General features: G+C 34.8%; 3 protein-coding genes across 4 annotated transcripts; 2 read left to right on the forward strand and 1 right to left on the reverse strand.

Moving 5' to 3' along the window:
• Positions 1-27: 27 nt before the first annotated feature.
• LOC114190838 (2-hydroxyisoflavanone dehydratase-like) lies at positions 28-1,418 on the forward strand. The gene has a single exon (XM_028079885.1). It carries the CDS (start codon positions 238-240, stop codon positions 1,213-1,215), a length of 978 nt encoding a protein of 325 aa, XP_027935686.1. The 5' UTR covers positions 28-237; the 3' UTR covers positions 1,216-1,418.
• Positions 1,419-2,378: 960 nt separating this feature from the next.
• LOC114192098 (RAN GTPase-activating protein 2) lies at positions 2,379-5,271 on the forward strand. The gene is made up of 2 exons (XM_028081678.1): positions 2,379-2,656; positions 3,373-5,271. Exon 2 carries the CDS (start codon positions 3,384-3,386, stop codon positions 4,965-4,967), a length of 1,584 nt encoding a protein of 527 aa, XP_027937479.1. The 5' UTR covers positions 2,379-2,656; positions 3,373-3,383; the 3' UTR covers positions 4,968-5,271.
• Positions 5,272-7,346: 2,075 nt separating this feature from the next.
• LOC114191014 (probable ATP-dependent DNA helicase CHR12) lies at positions 7,347-18,143 on the reverse strand. Of its 2 annotated transcripts, XM_028080143.1 has the most exons (12): positions 17,821-18,143; positions 17,301-17,454; positions 16,040-16,104; positions 15,520-15,708; positions 14,824-14,973; positions 11,412-11,801; positions 10,751-11,010; positions 10,391-10,609; positions 9,901-10,108; positions 9,671-9,824; positions 8,574-9,179; positions 7,347-8,240 (listed from the first exon to the last, which is right to left on the reverse strand). In XM_028080143.1, the coding sequence occupies exons 1-12, from the start codon at positions 17,953-17,955 to the stop codon at positions 7,537-7,539; spliced, it is 3,234 nt and encodes a 1,077-aa protein (XP_027935944.1). In that variant the 5' UTR covers positions 17,956-18,143; the 3' UTR covers positions 7,347-7,536. The 2 variants fall into 2 exon arrangements, with proteins under 2 accessions (XP_027935944.1, XP_027935945.1); XM_028080144.1 differs by lacking the exons at positions 17,301-17,454; positions 17,821-18,143 and having other exon boundaries at positions 15,520-15,725; positions 16,040-16,109.
• Between the last annotated feature and the right edge of the window lie 1,101 nt (positions 18,144-19,244).

Genomic DNA, 19,244 nt, shown 5'->3' on the forward strand with positions numbered 1-19,244 from the left:
TTCCACTAGTTTTAATAGCCAACATGATTTTTAGGAGTTATTTCATTATTTAAATTAATAATATTAACATTAAGGTGTTACCAACATCTTCTATATTTCTATACGTAAGAATGCACGAGTAAGGTGAAGCATCTTGAGTCCCACTCTTTCATGCACATTCATTATTAAACTCTCAAATAAAGATAGTGTGTGTTGTTATTGCACCATTTCTCTGTCTTTCTTTCTATCATCTTCCTTATGGCTTCTGCAACACCCAAAGAGATAGTGAGAGAGCTCCCACCTCTCATCCGCGTCTACAACGACGGAACCGTGGAACGCCTCCTAGGCTCTCCGCAGGTCCCACCCTCCCTCCAAGACCTCCAAACATCGGTTGCATCCAAAGACATAGTAATCTCCGAAAACCCCTCCATCTCGGCGCGCCTGTATCTCCCCAAACTCAACTCCCACATCGCCCAAAAGATCCCAATCCTCCTGTACTTCCACGGCGGCGCGTTCTGTCTTGAATCCGCATTCTCCTTCCTCCACCACCGCTACATCAACATCTTAGCTTCCGAAGCCAAAGTTGTGGTGGTTTCCGTGGAGTACAGGCTGGCCCCAGAGAACCCTCTTCCTGCGGCGTATGAAGATAGCTGGGAAGCTCTCAAATGGGTAACCTCTCATTCCAACATCACCAACGGTGAACCTGAACCCTGGTTGATAAACCACGGTGATTTTAACAGGTTTTACATAGGTGGTGACACTGCAGGTGCCAATATTGCACACAACGCAGTTCTTCGTGTGGGTGTTGAGAGCGGGGGTTTGGTAGGGGGTGTGAAAATAGCGGGTGTGGTTCTTGCTTTTCCGTTGTTTTGGAGCTCCGAGCCCATTTTGTCCGAACCGGTGGATGGGTTTGAGGAGAGTTCGGCCATGCAGGTATGGAGGTTTGTGTACCCTGATGCGCCACATGGCATTGATAACCCTTTGATCAATCCTTTGGGTTGTGGGGCTCCTAGCTTGGCCTCACTAGGGTGTTCCAAGATGTTGATTTTTGTGGCGGGGAAGGATGATCTTAGGGACAGAGGGATTTGGTACCATGATGCTGTTAAGGAAAGTGGGTGGGAGGGTGATGTGGAACTGGTTGAAGTGGTGGGAGAGGAACATTGTTTTCAGATTTACCATCCTCAAACTCAGAATTCTAAGATCATCATCACTCGCATCGCTTCTTTCCTTGTTTGAACACCAACTGGTGGAATAAATTGGAGAAAGGGTGTTTTTGTTGCAGAGAGATGATACTTTGTAAGAGAAAAAGGGTGTTGGTAAAAGAAAGTATCGTCAGTCTTTGTGTTTTGTGTTGTTGCATTCTCACCAATTTTAATCTTCCCTCTTCTCTTTTCTTAACGAGAAATGATAGGTTGCCAATGATGACCACTTTTTTACCATCTTCATAGATTACAAATTAATTTACCTTAGATTACAAGTTAATTTTAAGATGATAAAAAAGTAGTTAAGATGTCAACCTACCATTTTTATTTCTCTTAGTTAATTCAATTTGATCATTATTTTGGGATGTTGAATAGTATATTAACTATTGTAGATTTTGATCGATTTGATTATTTTTGATAATGTCATTTAAATTATTAATGTAAGGTGAACGGTGAGTATGTATTGGCTCGAATTTTTTCTTAATTGTTTAGTTTTTTTTTTTAATTTAACCTGTTGATTTGACATATAAACAATATTTTTTTAATTAAAATAATGAAAATAAATTAAAACATTATAAGTCGACATATGACACGAGAGAAATTATGATTTTATCAAACACTCAAAAAAGAAAAAGATTAAATTAAACAAAATAAAGAATCAAAATTATACTTAAATTTTTATTAGATTATAGGATGATATATATATATATATATATATATATATATATATATATATATATATATATATATAATAAATCTCAGTAAAAAAAAAGTTGTTTCGTAACCAATTTATTAAATTACAAAGAGTACATATCTAAATCCAAATTGATAATTTAAAAGTAAACCACTGTTTAAATGTGTGAAACATTACTAAACTAATTATTGAATAAATTAAAAAAAATGATTTATTATTCAGTATGTAAAAGCTATAAATTGATCTAAATATTATAATTTAATCGCAAAAGATCTATAATTTAATATCAAATTGATTACTAAAACTACAATTTGATTAAAAAGCGGTTTAATAAAACTTAGCAGATAGTAGTTATTGAACTCTTTTATAAATTCAAAAATTAAATCAAATTTTAAAAATTTAAACATCTGAATTAACTATTTAACACACCCTAATTAATGATATCTTCCTGAGAAAAAAAAATGCTGAATGAAAACAAGTTCTGTTGTTGGTCGAAATTAGAGGGGTATCCACAAATTCAAATTTTGTTGTCACGTTGATCTAGGGTTGAGGATTATAACGACAACCAATGGCATCCAACTTTTTAAAACAAAACTTCTGTTTTGGTGCTAACAAAAGTACTCTCTTTGATCCTTTTCTTTTGCATCATTAACGTTTCCCTCCTCACCCTCCTTCTCTCTCGTCACTGTACGGTTCTACCATTCAAATTAAAGGATTGTGCGAAACTGCAGAGTGAACTGCAGTAGAGGGGTAACTGATCCTTAGATCGACGGAAAAAGAGGTACCCTTTTCTCATCTATAAGGTTTTTGTTTCGCACTTTGCGGTTTCTTAAATTTGTCTCTCTCCCTATCTATCTTTGTTTATACTGTTCCCAGTTCCTCGCGCTTTCTCCAATGGTTTTCAAAGTTGTGTTTAAAGTTTGTAGCTTTGCATAGTATCAGATCTGTCGCATTCTAACTTAAAGCTGAGATTTTTATTAGGATGGATTTGATTTGTGGGTGAAATGAACCAAACCAAACCAAACTGTTGTCTGTTATTTATTGCTGTCGACGGTTTTGTGGGTGTTCTCTTCTCTTCCGAGGAAACACACACTCGTGACACGTTTTGCTAAGTTTCCTCTATAAACTCTAACCATTTTCGTTTTCTCGTCGTGTTTTGAATGTTTAATTAGTTTCATTAACAATTTATGATTGGAATGGAGAAGTGTCCTACTTTGTCTTTGCAATCAATGCTGCGTTTTTATGGTATTTGTCACAGCAATTATTTCCGGGAGGGATTTCTTATGTTTCTGCTCATATTCAGCGAAAGATTTTTCTTATCCATTCAAAACTTCAATCTATGTTAAGTTGTCCTCAACAGTTGGGGAGTGGGGCCTTCAATAATGACGACAAAATTAACTATTGACTAACTGGTGTATCTCTTCAACTAATTTTTGTTCTTGTTATGTAACCTCAAATGTTCCATTACATACTTACTTACACTAGTTGTTCTTGTAGGTATCATTGACATGGAGCCTAATTCACAGCAGAGGTCATTTTCAATCAAACTATGGCCTCCTAGTCAGAACACCAGACAGACCCTTGTGGAGAGGATGACCAACAATCTGACTACTAAATCTCTTTTCACACAGAAGTATGGAACTTTGGACAGGGAAGAGGCTGAAGAGAATGCAAAGAGGATTGAGGATGTTGCTTTTGCAACAGCAAACCTGCACTATGAGAAAGAGCCAGATGGTGATGGAGGTTCTGCGGTTCAGCTTTATGCCAAAGAATGTAGTAAGCTCCTCCTTGATGTTCTTAAAAGAGGACCTGGTAGAAAGGAGGATGAATCTGCTCATACCACTACGCCTCATGAATCTGTTTTTGATATATCTAAAGGCAAACGGGCATTCATCGAAGCAGAAGAGGCACAGGAACTTTTAAGTCCATTAAAGGATCCAGGGAATTCTTTCACCAAAATATGCTTTAGCAACAGAAGCTTTGGGATAGGAGCAGCACAAGTTGCGGAGCCCATTCTCACTTCCCTCAAGGACCAGCTTAGGGAAGTGGATCTATCAGATTTCATTGCTGGAAGACCAGAAGCAGAAGCTCTTGATGTTATGAAAATATTCTCTTCGGCCCTTGAAGGCAGTGTCTTGAAGTCCTTAAACCTCTCGGACAATGCATTAGGTGAAAAAGGCGTTAGAGCATTTGGAGCACTTTTGAAATCGCAGAAATGCTTGGAGGAGCTTTATCTGATGAATGATGGTATCTCAAAGGAAGCTGCTACAGCAGTTTGTGAGTTGATTCCTTTCACAGAGAAACTCAAAGTTCTCCATTTTCATAATAATATGACTGGAGATGAAGGGGCACAAGCTATAGCCGAGGTTGTGAAGCGTTCTCCTTCATTGGAGGATTTTCGTTGTTCCTCCACCAGGATAGGCTCTGAGGGTGGAGTTGCCTTGTGTGATGCTTTAGGGAATTGTACCCATCTGAAGAAGCTTGATCTACGAGACAACATGTTAGGCACTGAAGGTGGCGTTTCTCTGAGTAAAGCTCTTTCCAAGCACACAGAGCTAAGAGAGGTATACCTTAGCTATCTAAATTTGGCAGATGATGGTGCAATTGCTATAGTTGATGCTCTTAAGGAGTCAGCACCTCAACTTGAAGTTTTAGAGTTGAGTGGGAATGACATTACAGCTGATGCTGCTCCTGCAATTGCAGCCTTTATTTCAGCAAAGCAGTTTCTGTCTAAGTTGAACCTCTCCGAGAATGAACTCAAGGATGAAGGTGCCAATCTGATAAGTAAAGCCATAGAAGGTCATGGCCTTTTAAAGGAAGTTGATATAAGTGCCAACCAAATAACCAGAAATGGAGCTCATCAATTGGCGGTGACTGTGGTGCAAAAGGCTGATTTCAAACTTCTGAATATTAATGGAAATTTCATTTCCGAAGAAGGCATTGAGGAGTTGACGGAAATATTCAAGAGTTCTCCTGACATGCTGGGTCCATTAGACGAAAATGACCCCGATGGAGAAGACATCGACGAAGAATCTGAAGGAGGTGATGCGGATGAACTGGAATCCAAAATGAAGAACCTTGTAGTTGATTGAACCGAAGCAGTTGAAGTACTTTCATCTTCTGCTGCTCAAGCAACACTTATGTAACTTCAAGTTCATCAATTGACAGCAGACAATCATCGACGAGACATAAAATGTCTGCAACATGTATCGAAACCTTGTTTTTAATGTTTCTTTTTTTTAGTTTCATTTCATTAAGGTAGATTTTATCATTTTCTGTTGCTTCCCGGCAGTCATTAGTGTAATGACATTCTGTAATCGATGCTGTGTTATTTTGTTTTACACATGATTCTGCTTTTGATGAGATGTCCGACTACTAGTTGTTTACAGGAGCTAATGCACCTTTCTCTTTTTGAACACATAAATCCTGTTATGAAAATACTAGCTTAAATTTGTGGACTAATGTTGAGATTTTTTCCTTATAAAAGTTTTAAAAAATATTTACCCAAATGGACATCGAACAACTTTAATTCCAGAAATAGACTCTATTATAGCAGTAAGAAATTCCGTTCTTGGATAGTGGCGTTCTCAGATTTTTTTTTCTTCCTTAAATAATAATATTATTTTAAAATTTATTTATTCGAATGGATTGTGGTGCATTTATTTTCTGGAATAGACCTTTTACTGTAGTAATTGGAAATTTGGTTCTCAAGAGCCGAATTTCCATCTGGATTTGTGATTTTCAACAAATAACTATCAGAATTTTGAAAGATTTGTGATTTTTTGTTTTCGTTCTGCTAGAGGATGGGAAAAGAGCATGCACTATGATGTTTTCGATGGCTGAATTAAGTTCTGTTTTCCAACGACCATATTCTGGGAGGGGTTTCTGTTTATTTATTTATTTGTTTTCTTAGTGGGGGAGGGGAAGATAAGTGGGAAAAATTAAAAGTAAAATAAATTTAATTTTTTTACATAAGAATTAAATTAAAAAAGCTTGATTAAAATTAGGAAGAATAAATTTTAATTAGTTTGAGGGAGAAAAGAAATTTAAAAATGATCTAAGTTTGAATATAATTTTGTTTTATAAAAAATTTAAATATTTTAAAATTTTAAAATTGAAGAAAATTGTAAAACTTTGTGAATCTTTATTGTTATTATAATTGGTGAAAACTGTAGTAACAAATGTAAATTGAATAATATGTAGTGTAATTTTTATATTTATATACAAAATGACTATTGCGAATAAAATTTTAAATAATTAATTATAAATGTGTAGTTGTAGATGTAATTGATTTGAGAGAAGGAAGTATAAATAAAATTAATTCAAATGTAACAAATGCTGTATTGTAATATTGGTTTTTGTAATATAATAAGAAGATAAATAATAAAATGGTTCTCCCTTTCTTACTAAAAAAACTCAGAAACCTCCTAAAATTCAGTTTTCAGGAACCGAATTCCGCGTCGCCACCTATCACAATAGCGAGTGAGAATACGATTATTTTCATATTTTATCATTTTAAATATCTGTTGGCTGTTCAACCAAATATTCTTCCATCGTACAGACCAGGTTCATAACTTACAGAAGTTTACAACGTTCATTCAATAAAAAAACCAAACAATAAGGGTGCAAAAGTTTGAATGCAAAATGTAAGGTGGAAAGTGGAAATGTACATATACATAATATAATGTGATAATAATATAAAATAAAACTGGTTTTTAAAAAGCATCTTCCTCTCATCTGTTATTTTTAAAAAATGACAATTTTCGTTTATTTTTATTCACTTTCTCTACACATGGAAGAAATATAATTTTAATTTATTTAAATTTTTTGTTCTTTTCTCACTTTTCAATTTTTCTTCCTTGCAACCGAATAAAGGTGATTATATAATTCGAACCTAATTTTTTTTCTTAACAAAATTGTCCACTTAAACTTATGCACTTAAGGCTCAGTATAGAAAAATATCAATCATAAGAAATACAATAAAATAATCAATGAAAATATATGAATGATCAAAAGTCAAATTTGCTGAAGTTTAATATTATATTGAATCGGTTAGTTTTAGACCCTGCCTACAGATAATGATAAAGCTAGTATTTTTGGGATGGAAAAGATGGATCAAACTTTTTTAAATTAAGAAATATTTACCTCGAAAATATAACAAATTTTAGCTTTGTAAATTAATTTATTACATTGTTCATACTACCAATATATAATCATTATAGATTTTCAAGTTAGAAAAAAATTTAATAAACTCTTTTGGTTCTGCATTTAAACCCAAACAATTGTAAAATCATGAAGCTATATTTTGGTTGTTTTGCTGATAACGTGAAAATTTGAATAAAATTTCTAAACGTTAAGCAAAATTAAACATACATTTAGATACCAATTTGTAATCAGGCAATTAGATGAAATCTGCTTAAACTATTTTCTCAAGGAAAACCAGTGTAATTCAAGCATCCACCAAGAAAATATAACTCAACCTTGAATATTTTCTTTCATTAACATTTTTAGCTAAATATGGATGTTGCATACATAATAGAAAAATCTAGCGTAATACACGACAGTTCCTTGTCATTTTCCCCCTAAGATCTTCTTGAAGAATCACAATCAATAGTCGTGCAAAATTCTGGCACCCATAGGCCATGACTAATTAACCTCATATCAGTTCCAGTTTGCTCTTCCATTTGAAGAATGCCCTCTGGCATCAGATAATGAACCCTGGCCCAGAAAACTTGACCTCTTCTTTTTGTGAGTATTCCATGATAACATATGGTGGTTCAAACCACTTCCAACATCCTCGTATGTATGTTTCAGGAAATTTGTTCCTTCAGATTTGAATCTCTTTGAAGAAGGGGCCACATGGAAACTATCTTCACTCGTGCGATCGTTTGCCATCGGAACACTTTCAGTCCTCAACTGTAAACTTTCTTCTGCTACCGTGTTATCGCTGGCTTGAGCAGTGCTGTCAGATGAGAGGTGGTGGTCTCTTCTTTTTCCTTTAGCTGAAAACTTTGATATGTCTTCTCCGTTCTCCACAGCCTTCATCCACTGCAGATCACTCAATGTATCTGCGTATACCACTTCTTTTCTTTTCCGTTTTCCAGTGACAGCACTGTTGAAATCTTTGGACTTATCATCCTTGTTAATCGGAGAATATACCCAATCTGGCAATTCGTGCTCTTCCATGAGACGGGATCTGTAATTTTCCTTTTGTCTTCTCTCTTCATCCATTTTCTCAAACAGCCAAAACTCCTCATCAGAACGAGCTGCAAGGCGGTTAATTTCTCTCTCACTCGGAACATCTGTCCCAAGTGAGCTTGTACCTCTGCGCATAATCTCTTCTAACATTTCTCTTCTGTCCTGGGCTGCACAAACCAAAATACTAGTGATTCAAATAATCTTTCATCATTTAGCCAAACAACCTACGAGGCACCGACATGGTAAACACAGCCAAATAATTAACCGATTCCAATTGAAATTTTAAATCTTTTAATGCATATATATATATATATATATATATATATATATATATATATATATATATATATATATATATATATATATATATATATGCGAAGGTTATAAAGAATAGGCAGAAATTTGCTGGCATAAATGTATTACGTGTTCTGAAGCAGTGAAAGAAAAAATATCCCCTCCCCATCATCCCCCTTTAGGCAAAAGTATCACAAACTACATACCTGTCGAAGTTGTGTTAAAAAGTCCTGCTTGGATAACTTTGGCATCAATGCCCATTTTTTGTTTTGCACGCTCTAGAATCACCTCCTCGATTGATCCTACACTAACCAAAACAAAAACCCTAACTTCCTTTTTTTGTCCAATGCGATGTGCTCGGTCCTCGGCTTGTTGATCCATTTGTGGATTCCAATCGCTATCAAAGATTATAACAGTATCTGCTGTTTGTAAGTTCAAACCAAGACCTCCAGCACGTGTGCTCAAGAGAAACATAAAGTATGGGGAGTCAGGAGCATTAAATTTCCTTAGAAGATTGCCTCTTTCCTCAGTTTTTGTTGAACCATCTAGTCTAAGATACTTAAAATCATGAAGTCGTAAATAGATTTCAAGAACGTCCATAAGTCGAGTCATTTGCGAGAAAAGGAGGACTCTGTGACCAGCTCTGCGAAGTTTTGGGAGCAAACGGTCAAGAAGTTCAAACTTACCTGATGCTCTAACAATCTCCTCCTTACGTTTATACATATCATAATCTCCCACGAATAGGTAGGGATGGTTACAACACTTTCTGAGTTGCATTGTTAAGTTTTGTAGACTTTTTGATTTTCCAGAACCTGTAAAATATACATATTTGGGGAAAAATCGTTAGGAAGTTCTAAGAAACCAGGCATGTGAAACAAGAGATGTTAAAAGTCTGGGTACTATTTTTTAGTAAGAGAGAAGACAACTAGACACCAATAATAGGTGATTGAAAACCATATTTATGTTGAAGTAGCAAATGGTCATATTTCACCAATTCATAACAAAGTTGCAATTGGTAAAACATATTAATAAGGGAAATATATGGAACTGGTGGGAATAGGCTCATAAGTAACCTCCCAAAAGATGGGTTAAAACTTATTTCACAAGCATGTTGAAGATAAAACTAAATTCATATTCTGAGAACCAGCAATGGAGGCAACAACAATGCAAGAGGGGAATAGGATGAATATCTTTAGCATATCAATATCCAAAAGCAAAGAAAGTACGAGAAAAAATGTACGCTTTTATGTGGCTAAAAGAATTGAAACAGGGAATAACTGGAAGACAAGAAATAGACACGAACCGTTGTCCAACCCAACTCTGCCTACATCAGTAACTTGTTGATAATATACTTTCTGCCAGGCTGACATATCACATTTGAGTATGACCTGAGATTTCCCAGGAAGAAATTTTTCCACCTCATCTTTTTTCCGTCTTAATATGAAGGGCCTTATTACCTAAAGATAGAATGAAACACATCAGAGAAGAGGGGAAAAGAGTACAAGTTTAGGAAACTGGAAGAGAGAAACACACTTGATGCAGACGCCGGATAATCAATAGTTGTTCCTCATCTGTGAGGGAGACATCAACTCGGTCTGCGAAGGGGGCATTAAACCAGTCCTCGAAATTTTGAACTGAGTTAAAAATGTTTGGAAGGAGAAAATTAAGCAAAGACCACAACTCCTGCAAACTGTTCTGAATTGGGGTACCAGTCAACAGAAGTCTTCGTTGGATGTGATAACTGCACCCAAAAAATTTTAAGAATTAGAGAAGAGAGGATCTAAACCACCTGAAGTGTGGTACTACACTATCATGTAAATTGACTTAACCATTGAATACTTTGATTGTCTATATGTTATGAAGGCAATCCATTTTTATTAATTATATATTTTTTCTAGTTCAGTGCAGTCGTCAGAACTGTTTAGAGTTGTTCTAAATAATATAGATGGATATCACAACCAAGAAATTTAGGGAAGTAAACATATTAATCCATGTCACCACCATATGTTGGGTAGAATCATACCCATTGTCTAAGGTTCTTGCCAGAGCAGACTCGTGGTTTTTCAACCGGTGCCCTTCATCAACAATCAAGTACTTCCATTGAATTTTCTTGAGAAATGCTTTATCTCTCATTATAAGATCATAGTGTGTTAATAAAACATTGAATTTCCCCTCCCCTGACAACTCTTCCTTCATTGCCTTCCTCTCATCCAGCCGTCCGTCATAAAGAATAGCTGTGATGCTAAATCAGAAAGAAAAAGAACACGTGATTTGAGTTTTGAAAATTAAAAGTGAATATGATGATGTGCAAAATTCACAAACAAATGCATATCTCCTCTCCCCTTGCGAAGAGGGGAAGCAATAATTTACAATGTTGGCATACCTAGGAACCCATGTTGTGAATTCATTAACCCAATTTGGCAGAACTGCCTTTGGAGCAACAATCAAGTGGGGCCCAGTAACACCCTTGTTTTCCATAAGATATGCTATAAGTGAAATTGTTTGTATCGTCTTCCCAAGCCCCATTTCATCAGCCAAAATTCCATTTAAATTGTTATTGAACAAAGAAAGCATCCATTGGAGCCCCTCTATCTGGTATGGTCTTAACTCTCCACCTTGAAGAATAGAGGGTTGCTCAGTCACCTGTAAACAGCTAAGTTGGTTATTTTCCATCGTGCTGCTACAACTTTTACTAAAACAACTAATAAGGAGTGACTTTTTTATTTTCTTTTCCTCAAAAGAAGAAACTCACAGAAACAGAAAATTATACAACACATTTGGAGGAGAAGAAATCCTCCTAAACGCACAATCAAGAAAACAAAGAAAATAAAAGATATCGATGAAGCACAAATGACATTTCCTCCAGTTATGTCTAAAGGAACCCCCCTTGAAAGACAATGCATTACACCAAATAGAAACAGGCGTCTAATTTCCCAAATAAGCTATTATGGTAAACGTCTAGTAAGAAATAAGTTTAACAAAGCATGAAAATTGTGTTGAAAAACTCTGTATTTTTTCTCCAAGAGGTGTCCATAGGTACTTACCTTTTCTTGAATTGAATGTATGGCAGAATTATATTGCCGCTGACCTTCAAGTAAATCACTCGAATCACCATTATGATCAGAATCGATCACATCAATATCTTCATCAATAGGTGACTCCTTAGAAATTCCATTCTTTTCTGACTCTGGTAAATCTGCTTCAGAATCTTCCAATGGCTCAATACCATCTGAATACTTTTTGTCCTTTTGACGTTGAACAGCTGCTCCTAAATTTACTAGTAGTTTATTCGTTTCTTCAAGAAGCAAAGTTAACCTCTCATTCTTACTCTCTTTCACCATTCTCATGTATGCTTCTTGATCATCAGCCTTCAAGGCTTGGAACCTCAATTTCTCTGCCCGAGTTGCCCTTTGTCTTTGCCTTCCATGCCATGCCTTCACAAGCATTTATGAGAATAAAAACTATTATCTTAAGCCACAATAAAGAGCAAAAAATTCATCTAAAATGAACTGTCCAGGAACTGAAAAAGACACAGCATTAAGCTAAAAATATCTTCATCATATTTCCGAAATAAGCAATGTTTTAATGAGTTTGCAATATAACCAGTACACGTGAGCATATAAGAAAAGTTATCTGTACAACAAATTGTACAACTAGTATGAGGTGTAATCAATCCTTTGTCTCCTATGTTGATAAGTATTGAGAGGAGATGGTCCTATTAAATTGTCAGTTGGAGAGTTATTTTGGATTTCTCGAACAGAAGACTCAATGAACATGGGTGGATTGAAGGATGGAATGGGTAAGATTTGTTTAAAAGAACTGAAATTTTGCGAGGAAGAAGAAAGTAAAGGGGTTTCCTCAAAGAATATGACGTCAATTGATATCTAGTTTCGTGACCGGAGAATAACATGAATAACTCTTTAGAAGACGTGAGTATCCCAGAAAAACACTTTTGATAGTCCTCCAATAAAGGATACATGTGCCTGGAGAAAAGTCATGAACAAACCAAGTACAACAAAAAACATGAGGAGATGTGATATAATGACTTCTAGAAAAACATTTAAATGAGGGATTTTATTTGCAAGAGATGAAGAAGACATCCTATTTATTAGGAAGGTAGTGAGAATCCCATCACCCAAATGATGAATAGGGACATTAGCCTTGAGTAACAAGGTTCGTGCAATTTCAACTAGGTCTATCTTTTTTATTCTTGCTATTCCATTTTATTATGGTGTGCATGGACATGTGGACTGATGAAAGATTCCTTGTGAGGATAAAAAGAGCATAAGTCGTGTATTCTTTAGCATTGTCACTTAAAGAAATTTTAATTATTTTTTCAAATTGATTCTTGATCTCATTGAAGAAGAACTCAAAAATAGACAAAATTGAGATCAATCTTTCATTGAATATACTTAAGTACATCGACAATATTCATCCATAAAAGTCACAATATCCAAAAGATGTTACACTACTTGGACCCTGATGGTGTGTTTGGATATAGAACTTTAAGATGGTAATTCACTTTTATAAAGAATTTGAAATGCTTTATAACAAAATATATTGTTTGGGTACAGAATTTTTAAGGAAAGTTTTGGAATTTTAGGAGAGTAATTGGATTATCTAAGATTAGAAAATTTCAAATTCCACAATAAATGTAACCGTTTAAAATTTTTCACACTCTCAAATTATGTGTCTTTTCTTTGTATTCTCTCATCAATTTGATTAGGGTTGCACGGTCATGGACTTGACTAAGATTGAGCCATTATTGAGATGACTTTTTAGTTGATGTCGAATAGGACTTTTTTTATTACTGTTAATAAAGTTATTTTTTTCATTTAAATTGTTAAGATTATTTTATTTTTATTTTTTGTGGTAAGCAATTGTTATTTCTCGCACGATATTAGCCAAGATTTTCTCTAATGAACGATAATAGCAAAGCTTTTCTCTAATGAAGTCAGGGAGACTATTTTTTTATGGATGTGAACTAGATATTTTCGATTGACGATAATTGTGGTTATTTTTTTTGTCAATGTCTGCAGCGATTGTATTTTTATCATCAACACCTATGTTTTGCTTTGTCAATAATTTCTAAGAATTTTTCTTTCAAATGCTGACTAGGAAGCTTTTGGTGAACATTATGATTTTTTTGCCCATGTCAAATGGGAGAATTTTTAGTTGACATCAATTGAAAAGTCAACAAAAAAAATCCAACCAATAGCCTCATAAATTAATCCCAATTGATGTCAATCAAAATAATTGTGATTGAGAAAAAACTTTATCAGTATTAGTTGAAAAAATCTTGATGAGCTTTAACTGAAAAACAACATCAACTAATATTGACTAAAAAAGATCATCAATGTTGATGTTTTGAATTATTAAAAATTGCTTGATATTTGTTTTTTTTTGGATTTTGGTGGTAATCAAAATATTTTATCCAAACAAAACAATTCAAATTTAATAAATTTGAATTGTCTTATTCAAACAAAAAAATTTGAAAAATAACCCATTTTGAAATGAGATCAATTCAAATTCAATGTATATTTAAATGTCTCAGAAATTATGAAATTCACTATCCAAATGCAAAGTAAATGTCTAAATCGACGATGGAAAAAACAGACTTACATCTTGTTTCATAGTTTACGTAAAGAAGACTAAATATGGTTGTGTAATTGACATGATTCACAATCTGATACACGTAATTTGTTCGTTCCAAGAACCATTTTCAACTTTAATAAGTTTGGACGTCCTATGTAGTCATGAAGTTTTGGAGATGGAGCAGCAAACAAGACACATAAGGAGTTGTTTCTAGACAGTAGAGACCTTGATATTCATGTTATACACCAATTAGTCAACCTATACCACATTCCTATATGACAAGAATAAGCATCAAATGTTCCAGAACAATTTGACGATTAGGTCAATTCAATTGACGAAGAGAAACAAGATTGAAAGGACAACAATTAGGAATAGCGATAACAAACTTCAAATTTAGAGAAGGAGAAAGAGAGACTGGATCAATTCTTTTGGAAGCAACCTTATATCTATTTGCCAAGGCAATAAGATAAAAAAAAAAAAAGGACAGAACAAGGAAGGAAATAGAAAATCAATACAAAAAGTGACCAAAAGCACTTGAGCCAATTATCCATGGACCTTAACTATCCATAGATTGAGAAACGTAGGTTATTGAAACCATAGGTGTTAAAGATGCTTGGGCTTGGTTGTTGGACTTTAAGCAAAGATACTCTGATATTCTTTTTCAGGGAACTTCTTTCCCAAATGTTCTTAACTTCAAAACATTTGCTACATTATCAGGAAAATCCCTCAAGGAGTAGCATGTTTTTTAAGTATGACACATTCTCTTGCAATAAGAACATTGAGACGACCACCTTTACCATTCTGCCCTCCTCAATTTCCATATTTACATAATAAATGAAAAATAAGAGAAGAAAAGTGTACCTGGACACCATCATTCCTCTGTTTTCTCCTCTTCAAAGAAGCTTGAATTTGTAATTGGAACTCACGGACAGTGTTGAGTATTTCTGCAAAAAATTTCCTTGTTCTAGTCTCTATATGATTTTTCTCCTTTTCTTCTAATCTTGATAGTCTCTGCATGTGAGGAACTACATTAGATGAGCTGTATTTTCATTTTATATTAAAACCACACAGACATCAGGAAATAGAAACTGACTCACTACACTTATGCCTTGTATATTTAACTAGTACAAGTATGGATGGTGATCTATAACAATTGAAATTCCAGATAAATTTATATTCCCTCATCTCGCCATAAGCATGCCTATGTGAATTTGTTAGTCCGTTTTCCCGATTTGTGTCAATCATACTATTATTGTTCATTTGGAATATAAACTGATACACAGCTGACAAATTACAAAGTTTTTAGTAAAAGAAAGCCAGTTGTGTCCTTTCTTTGCCTGTCCCAGGTGAAAAATGTTTATTATATATTTCGTACTTACAAACAGATAATATTGGATTTTCTAGTCAAAGCATAAAAGAAAATGTAAAATCATTGCATCAATGAAGCCTGAAAATCCGCAGATGTAGCTATAATCCATGATATCCATGGTAGGAAATCAGCTTGAAACACACAAAAGGAAAGAGGGAAAATAATTATCACTGAAAAACAAAAATTACCTCAGCCTCCCGTTTCTTCCTTAATTGATCATCAGCATCCATTGCAAATGGATCTCCAACCCCATATAATGGACGACGCAGCCTCATCATGCCCCAGTCAAACAATTGCCTGTCTGGATAAGCACACTTAGCATTGAGCCAGTATTCAGAGCTCACATCAGTACGAACCTTCATCTGCAGCTCTGCAAGCTGCCAGAAAATAAGTCCTTGCCAACAAGGACACAATTCTTTGTCATTTCTCGGTTGCAGTTGATAACAAATGTAAAAAATCAACTAATTTCCTCACTATATATTATTTTCAACTTTCATTACATTAAAGAGTTAGCTAAAAAGGTTGTACATACTTTTGCCTTATTATACCAGTCAAACTAGGTGTGCATCAAAAGAAAAGGCAGGACAACAACTATAAAAAAATTAGCAATCAATTTGTGAAAGTTTGGTAACGCTTTCAAATAAGCATTATCATAGACATGATTCACAATAACTAAGCACTGTAGAAAAATTCCAGAATCAATTTTACCTTTAGTCCATAAAGTTCAAGCAAGCATTTTGTCTGCAGGTCCTCTCCCTTGCTTGAAGGCAATTCTGGATAAACACAGTAACACAGTTCTTCAGTAAAATAGTGAGAGCTCCAACTTAGATACCACTACCACTTAATGGATATGGTCATATGAAGAGACATGTTCAGAGACAACTTAAAGCCACTTCAAAACACTACAGAGAAGTTTCAACACAGATAGCTTCATGTCAAAAGGAAACCTTATCCTATTCACCCTCTCTAACAAGCTTATAAAAATATATTGGGAAATATAAGTGTTTCTATGAGGTGCTTGATGTGTCTTTCTAGGTCCTGAGGAGTGGTGAGTCGTTTGACATTGGGAAATGTAAGTGTTTCTATGAGGTACTTGATGTGTCTTTCCAGGTCCTGAGGAGTAGTGAGTGAGTCGTTTAATTCAAAAGTGAAACAGACTATCCCCCTTGATGCAGCTCATGTGATGAAGCAACGGACACAACTACACCATCCAAATCTGGTGAGTTGACTAATTTATCTGCTCTTGAAACACTAATTCGGCGAAAGGTATATAACCTAAAGGTATCTAAACCCAATATAGTTGGCTACACTACATTGACTTGAATTTCAAGCCATTTACATGTTTTTAAACTACACCCTACAGTTAATACACTCTGATTTAATTTATTTATAACTTCATGGCAGATTCACATCAAGAACCTAAACGTACTAAATCATAAGAATTTCTAAGATCTTTGGTACCAAATACAACCAGCTAATTGAAAGTTTTAATGATTGATGGGACAAGAATGATTTTTTCTCAATATATTTGCTGATTGTGATGAATTGTTGTATAATGGTCAGAAAGTAATAAGACTGAAAGTTTTGAAACTTGCTGCCTCAACCCACTTTACTCCTCTTGACAAAGCAATCATCCTAACCACATAAACCTTTTGAAATATGTGCCATAGTACCATTTAGTTCAGTAAACGGTCTTGCACAAGCCATACCTCTAAAGACAATCAGTAGTATAACAACATTATGCAATCACATCAATCACTAGTAACAAAAGTGAAGGAGGTAGACAACATCAGCATTATCCTGGTACAAGAGGATAGCTACATGAATCAAAAGATATCACTTAGTTCGGTTAATGCCCCCACTAAGGGTAGACAAAACAAGCACCAAGAAACTATTTACAAATTAAAACCAAATTCAGCACCAAGTCAACACGGAAACAAACAAACAAATTTTAACTTTAATCATTAACCTTGAAGATCATTCAACCGATGCTGAATCTGACTCCGATACCGACTTTCCCTTGCTTTCTCCAGTTTAAAACCAGACACACAGTTGGGACGCTGCTTCGACAGTGCATCTTCAAGATCCGATATCAAGTCCTCTCCAGAATTACCTCCATCATCCTACAATTTCAATAATAACTAGTAAATTCTACACACAAAAAGAAATGTAGAAGCATACAATACAACATAACTGAGTTATACGAACAATCTAGAAGCAAACGACAGCAGAAGTGCACGGCTAGGTAAACCGTAACACAAAATAGAGTTGAACACAAGAACGACGGAACCGAAAAGGAAATCAACGTTTTGCACACTGAGTAGACGAGTGGCGAGGTAGCTGGAAAGTGCACGAAATTCCAAGCGCATACACACATACAAACAAAACAAGAGAGCACGAAGAAGAAAACAAACGGCGAAACCTAACACAAGATTAGCGATAAACGAAAGGAGAGAGAAAAGAGAGAAAAAGAAAAGAGAAGACGTTACATGATTGCGGTAGATGGAAGAGACGGAATTGAGGATGTGAGGAGGGAGAGGGAGGTCGCGCGAGAGAAGGTTGAGGGCACAGATGAGTGTCTTGGCGTGGTGGCGCCCATTCTGCTTCTCCTTCTCCTTCTCCATGGCGCGAGCGAGTCACAACGGTCCCTTATTCTTTTTTTTTTTTTTTTTGTTAACCAATATTTGAAATTCTCAATTACTCTGTGACTCTCACTCACCACACAGACAAAAACGCACTCTATCACGCCTTGTCTTGTGTTTACTCCGCGAGACAAAAAACCCTCCCTTCGCCTTCTTTGGGTATGAACGTATTTGGGGACGAATTAAGTTATAAGCTACCAACGCGGCACTCCTTTTTTCCCCAATTCCAAACGCGCCTCTATATTTTCCGAAAAGACCTATTTACCCTCTCTTCTTTTTAATGCCTTTTTCAAACCAATTTCTGTCTAGTTATAATTGCAAAGGAAGGTTCTTATATATATATATATATATATTTTTTTTTTTTAAATTCACTCACAAAAATTCTATTTATAGTTATAGCTATTTTCAAATTTATTTGAAAAGAAAATCGTATATGAATAGGTATTTTTATATAACACCTTAGGTAAGATATAAAAGTTTGAATTTGTACGTAGTACAAATTTATTAAAATCATAATAAAATTACCTTAGGCTGTGTTGTCTAAAAAAACAGCTTGTCGAAAGGACATTGTAAGTAAAGATAAAACTTGAAATTTGTGCAAATTATTGAAACATTTTCTATTTAGGTAGATAATAATTGACCTTCCTGGAATTTTATTAAATTTTCAATTGAAATTAATTTTACAATAAGATAATAATATGATCAACATTACCAATTGGTTAGATTTCCTACTATTGACTTTATATGTCGCATATTAAAATGTTGACAAAATATAAGGTGGAACAAAAAATGCAGCCATATAATCTTGGAATGCTGCACTTTAAGCCCATTTCCATGACTACAAGGCATCGTCATCCATTCATACACCACCAATGTCATTTTTCAAAGCAAGCATCATTCCATCAAGACAATGCACGTTCAAATTTATATTCAACCAACATGATTTTGAACTTATATCATACATTGCATTGGACATTTTTTGTTTTGTTACAGAAAGAAAGATAAAAATGCAGAAGCAAGAACTACAGAGTTAGGTATTCCAAGACAACCGAATCACAAGTTGATGAGGAAGGAGACTGCAAGGGGGAGATTGAAATTGGAGCAAGTTAGATTTTGTAATATTGGTTAGTACTTGATTCCATTTTAAGTGTTCTATTTAATAATAATATACTTTAAAAAGTAAGGCTTAAATATATATTTGGTTCCTATTTTCATTGTTTGTTCAATTTGGTCCTCATTTTTGTAAAATCACATTCAATCGAGTCCTTTTG

The sequence above is a fragment of the Vigna unguiculata genome, chromosome 7 (assembly GCF_004118075.2).
Source record: "Vigna unguiculata cultivar IT97K-499-35 chromosome 7, ASM411807v1, whole genome shotgun sequence".
NCBI classification, from domain to species: domain Eukaryota; kingdom Viridiplantae; phylum Streptophyta; class Magnoliopsida; order Fabales; family Fabaceae; genus Vigna; species Vigna unguiculata.

Coding starts and splice junctions, on each gene's coding strand:
- LOC114190838 (XM_028079885.1), top strand. CDS start 238: ATGGCTTCTGCAACACCCAAAGAGATAGTGAGAGAGCTCCCACCTCTC.
- LOC114192098 (XM_028081678.1), top strand. CDS start 3,384: ATGGAGCCTAATTCACAGCAGAGGTCATTTTCAATCAAACTATGGCCT.
- LOC114191014 (XM_028080143.1), bottom strand. CDS start 17,955: ATGGAGAAGGAGAAGGAGAAGCAGAATGGGCGCCACCACGCCAAGACA. Junction 16,105..17,300: donor TCGGTTGAATGATCTTCAAG/GTTAATGATTAA, acceptor GTGTTTATCCAG/AATTGCCTTCAAGCAAGGGA. Junction 9,180..9,670: donor CAGAGTTGGGTTGGACAACG/GTTCGTGTCTAT, acceptor TATATTTTACAG/GTTCTGGAAAATCAAAAAGT.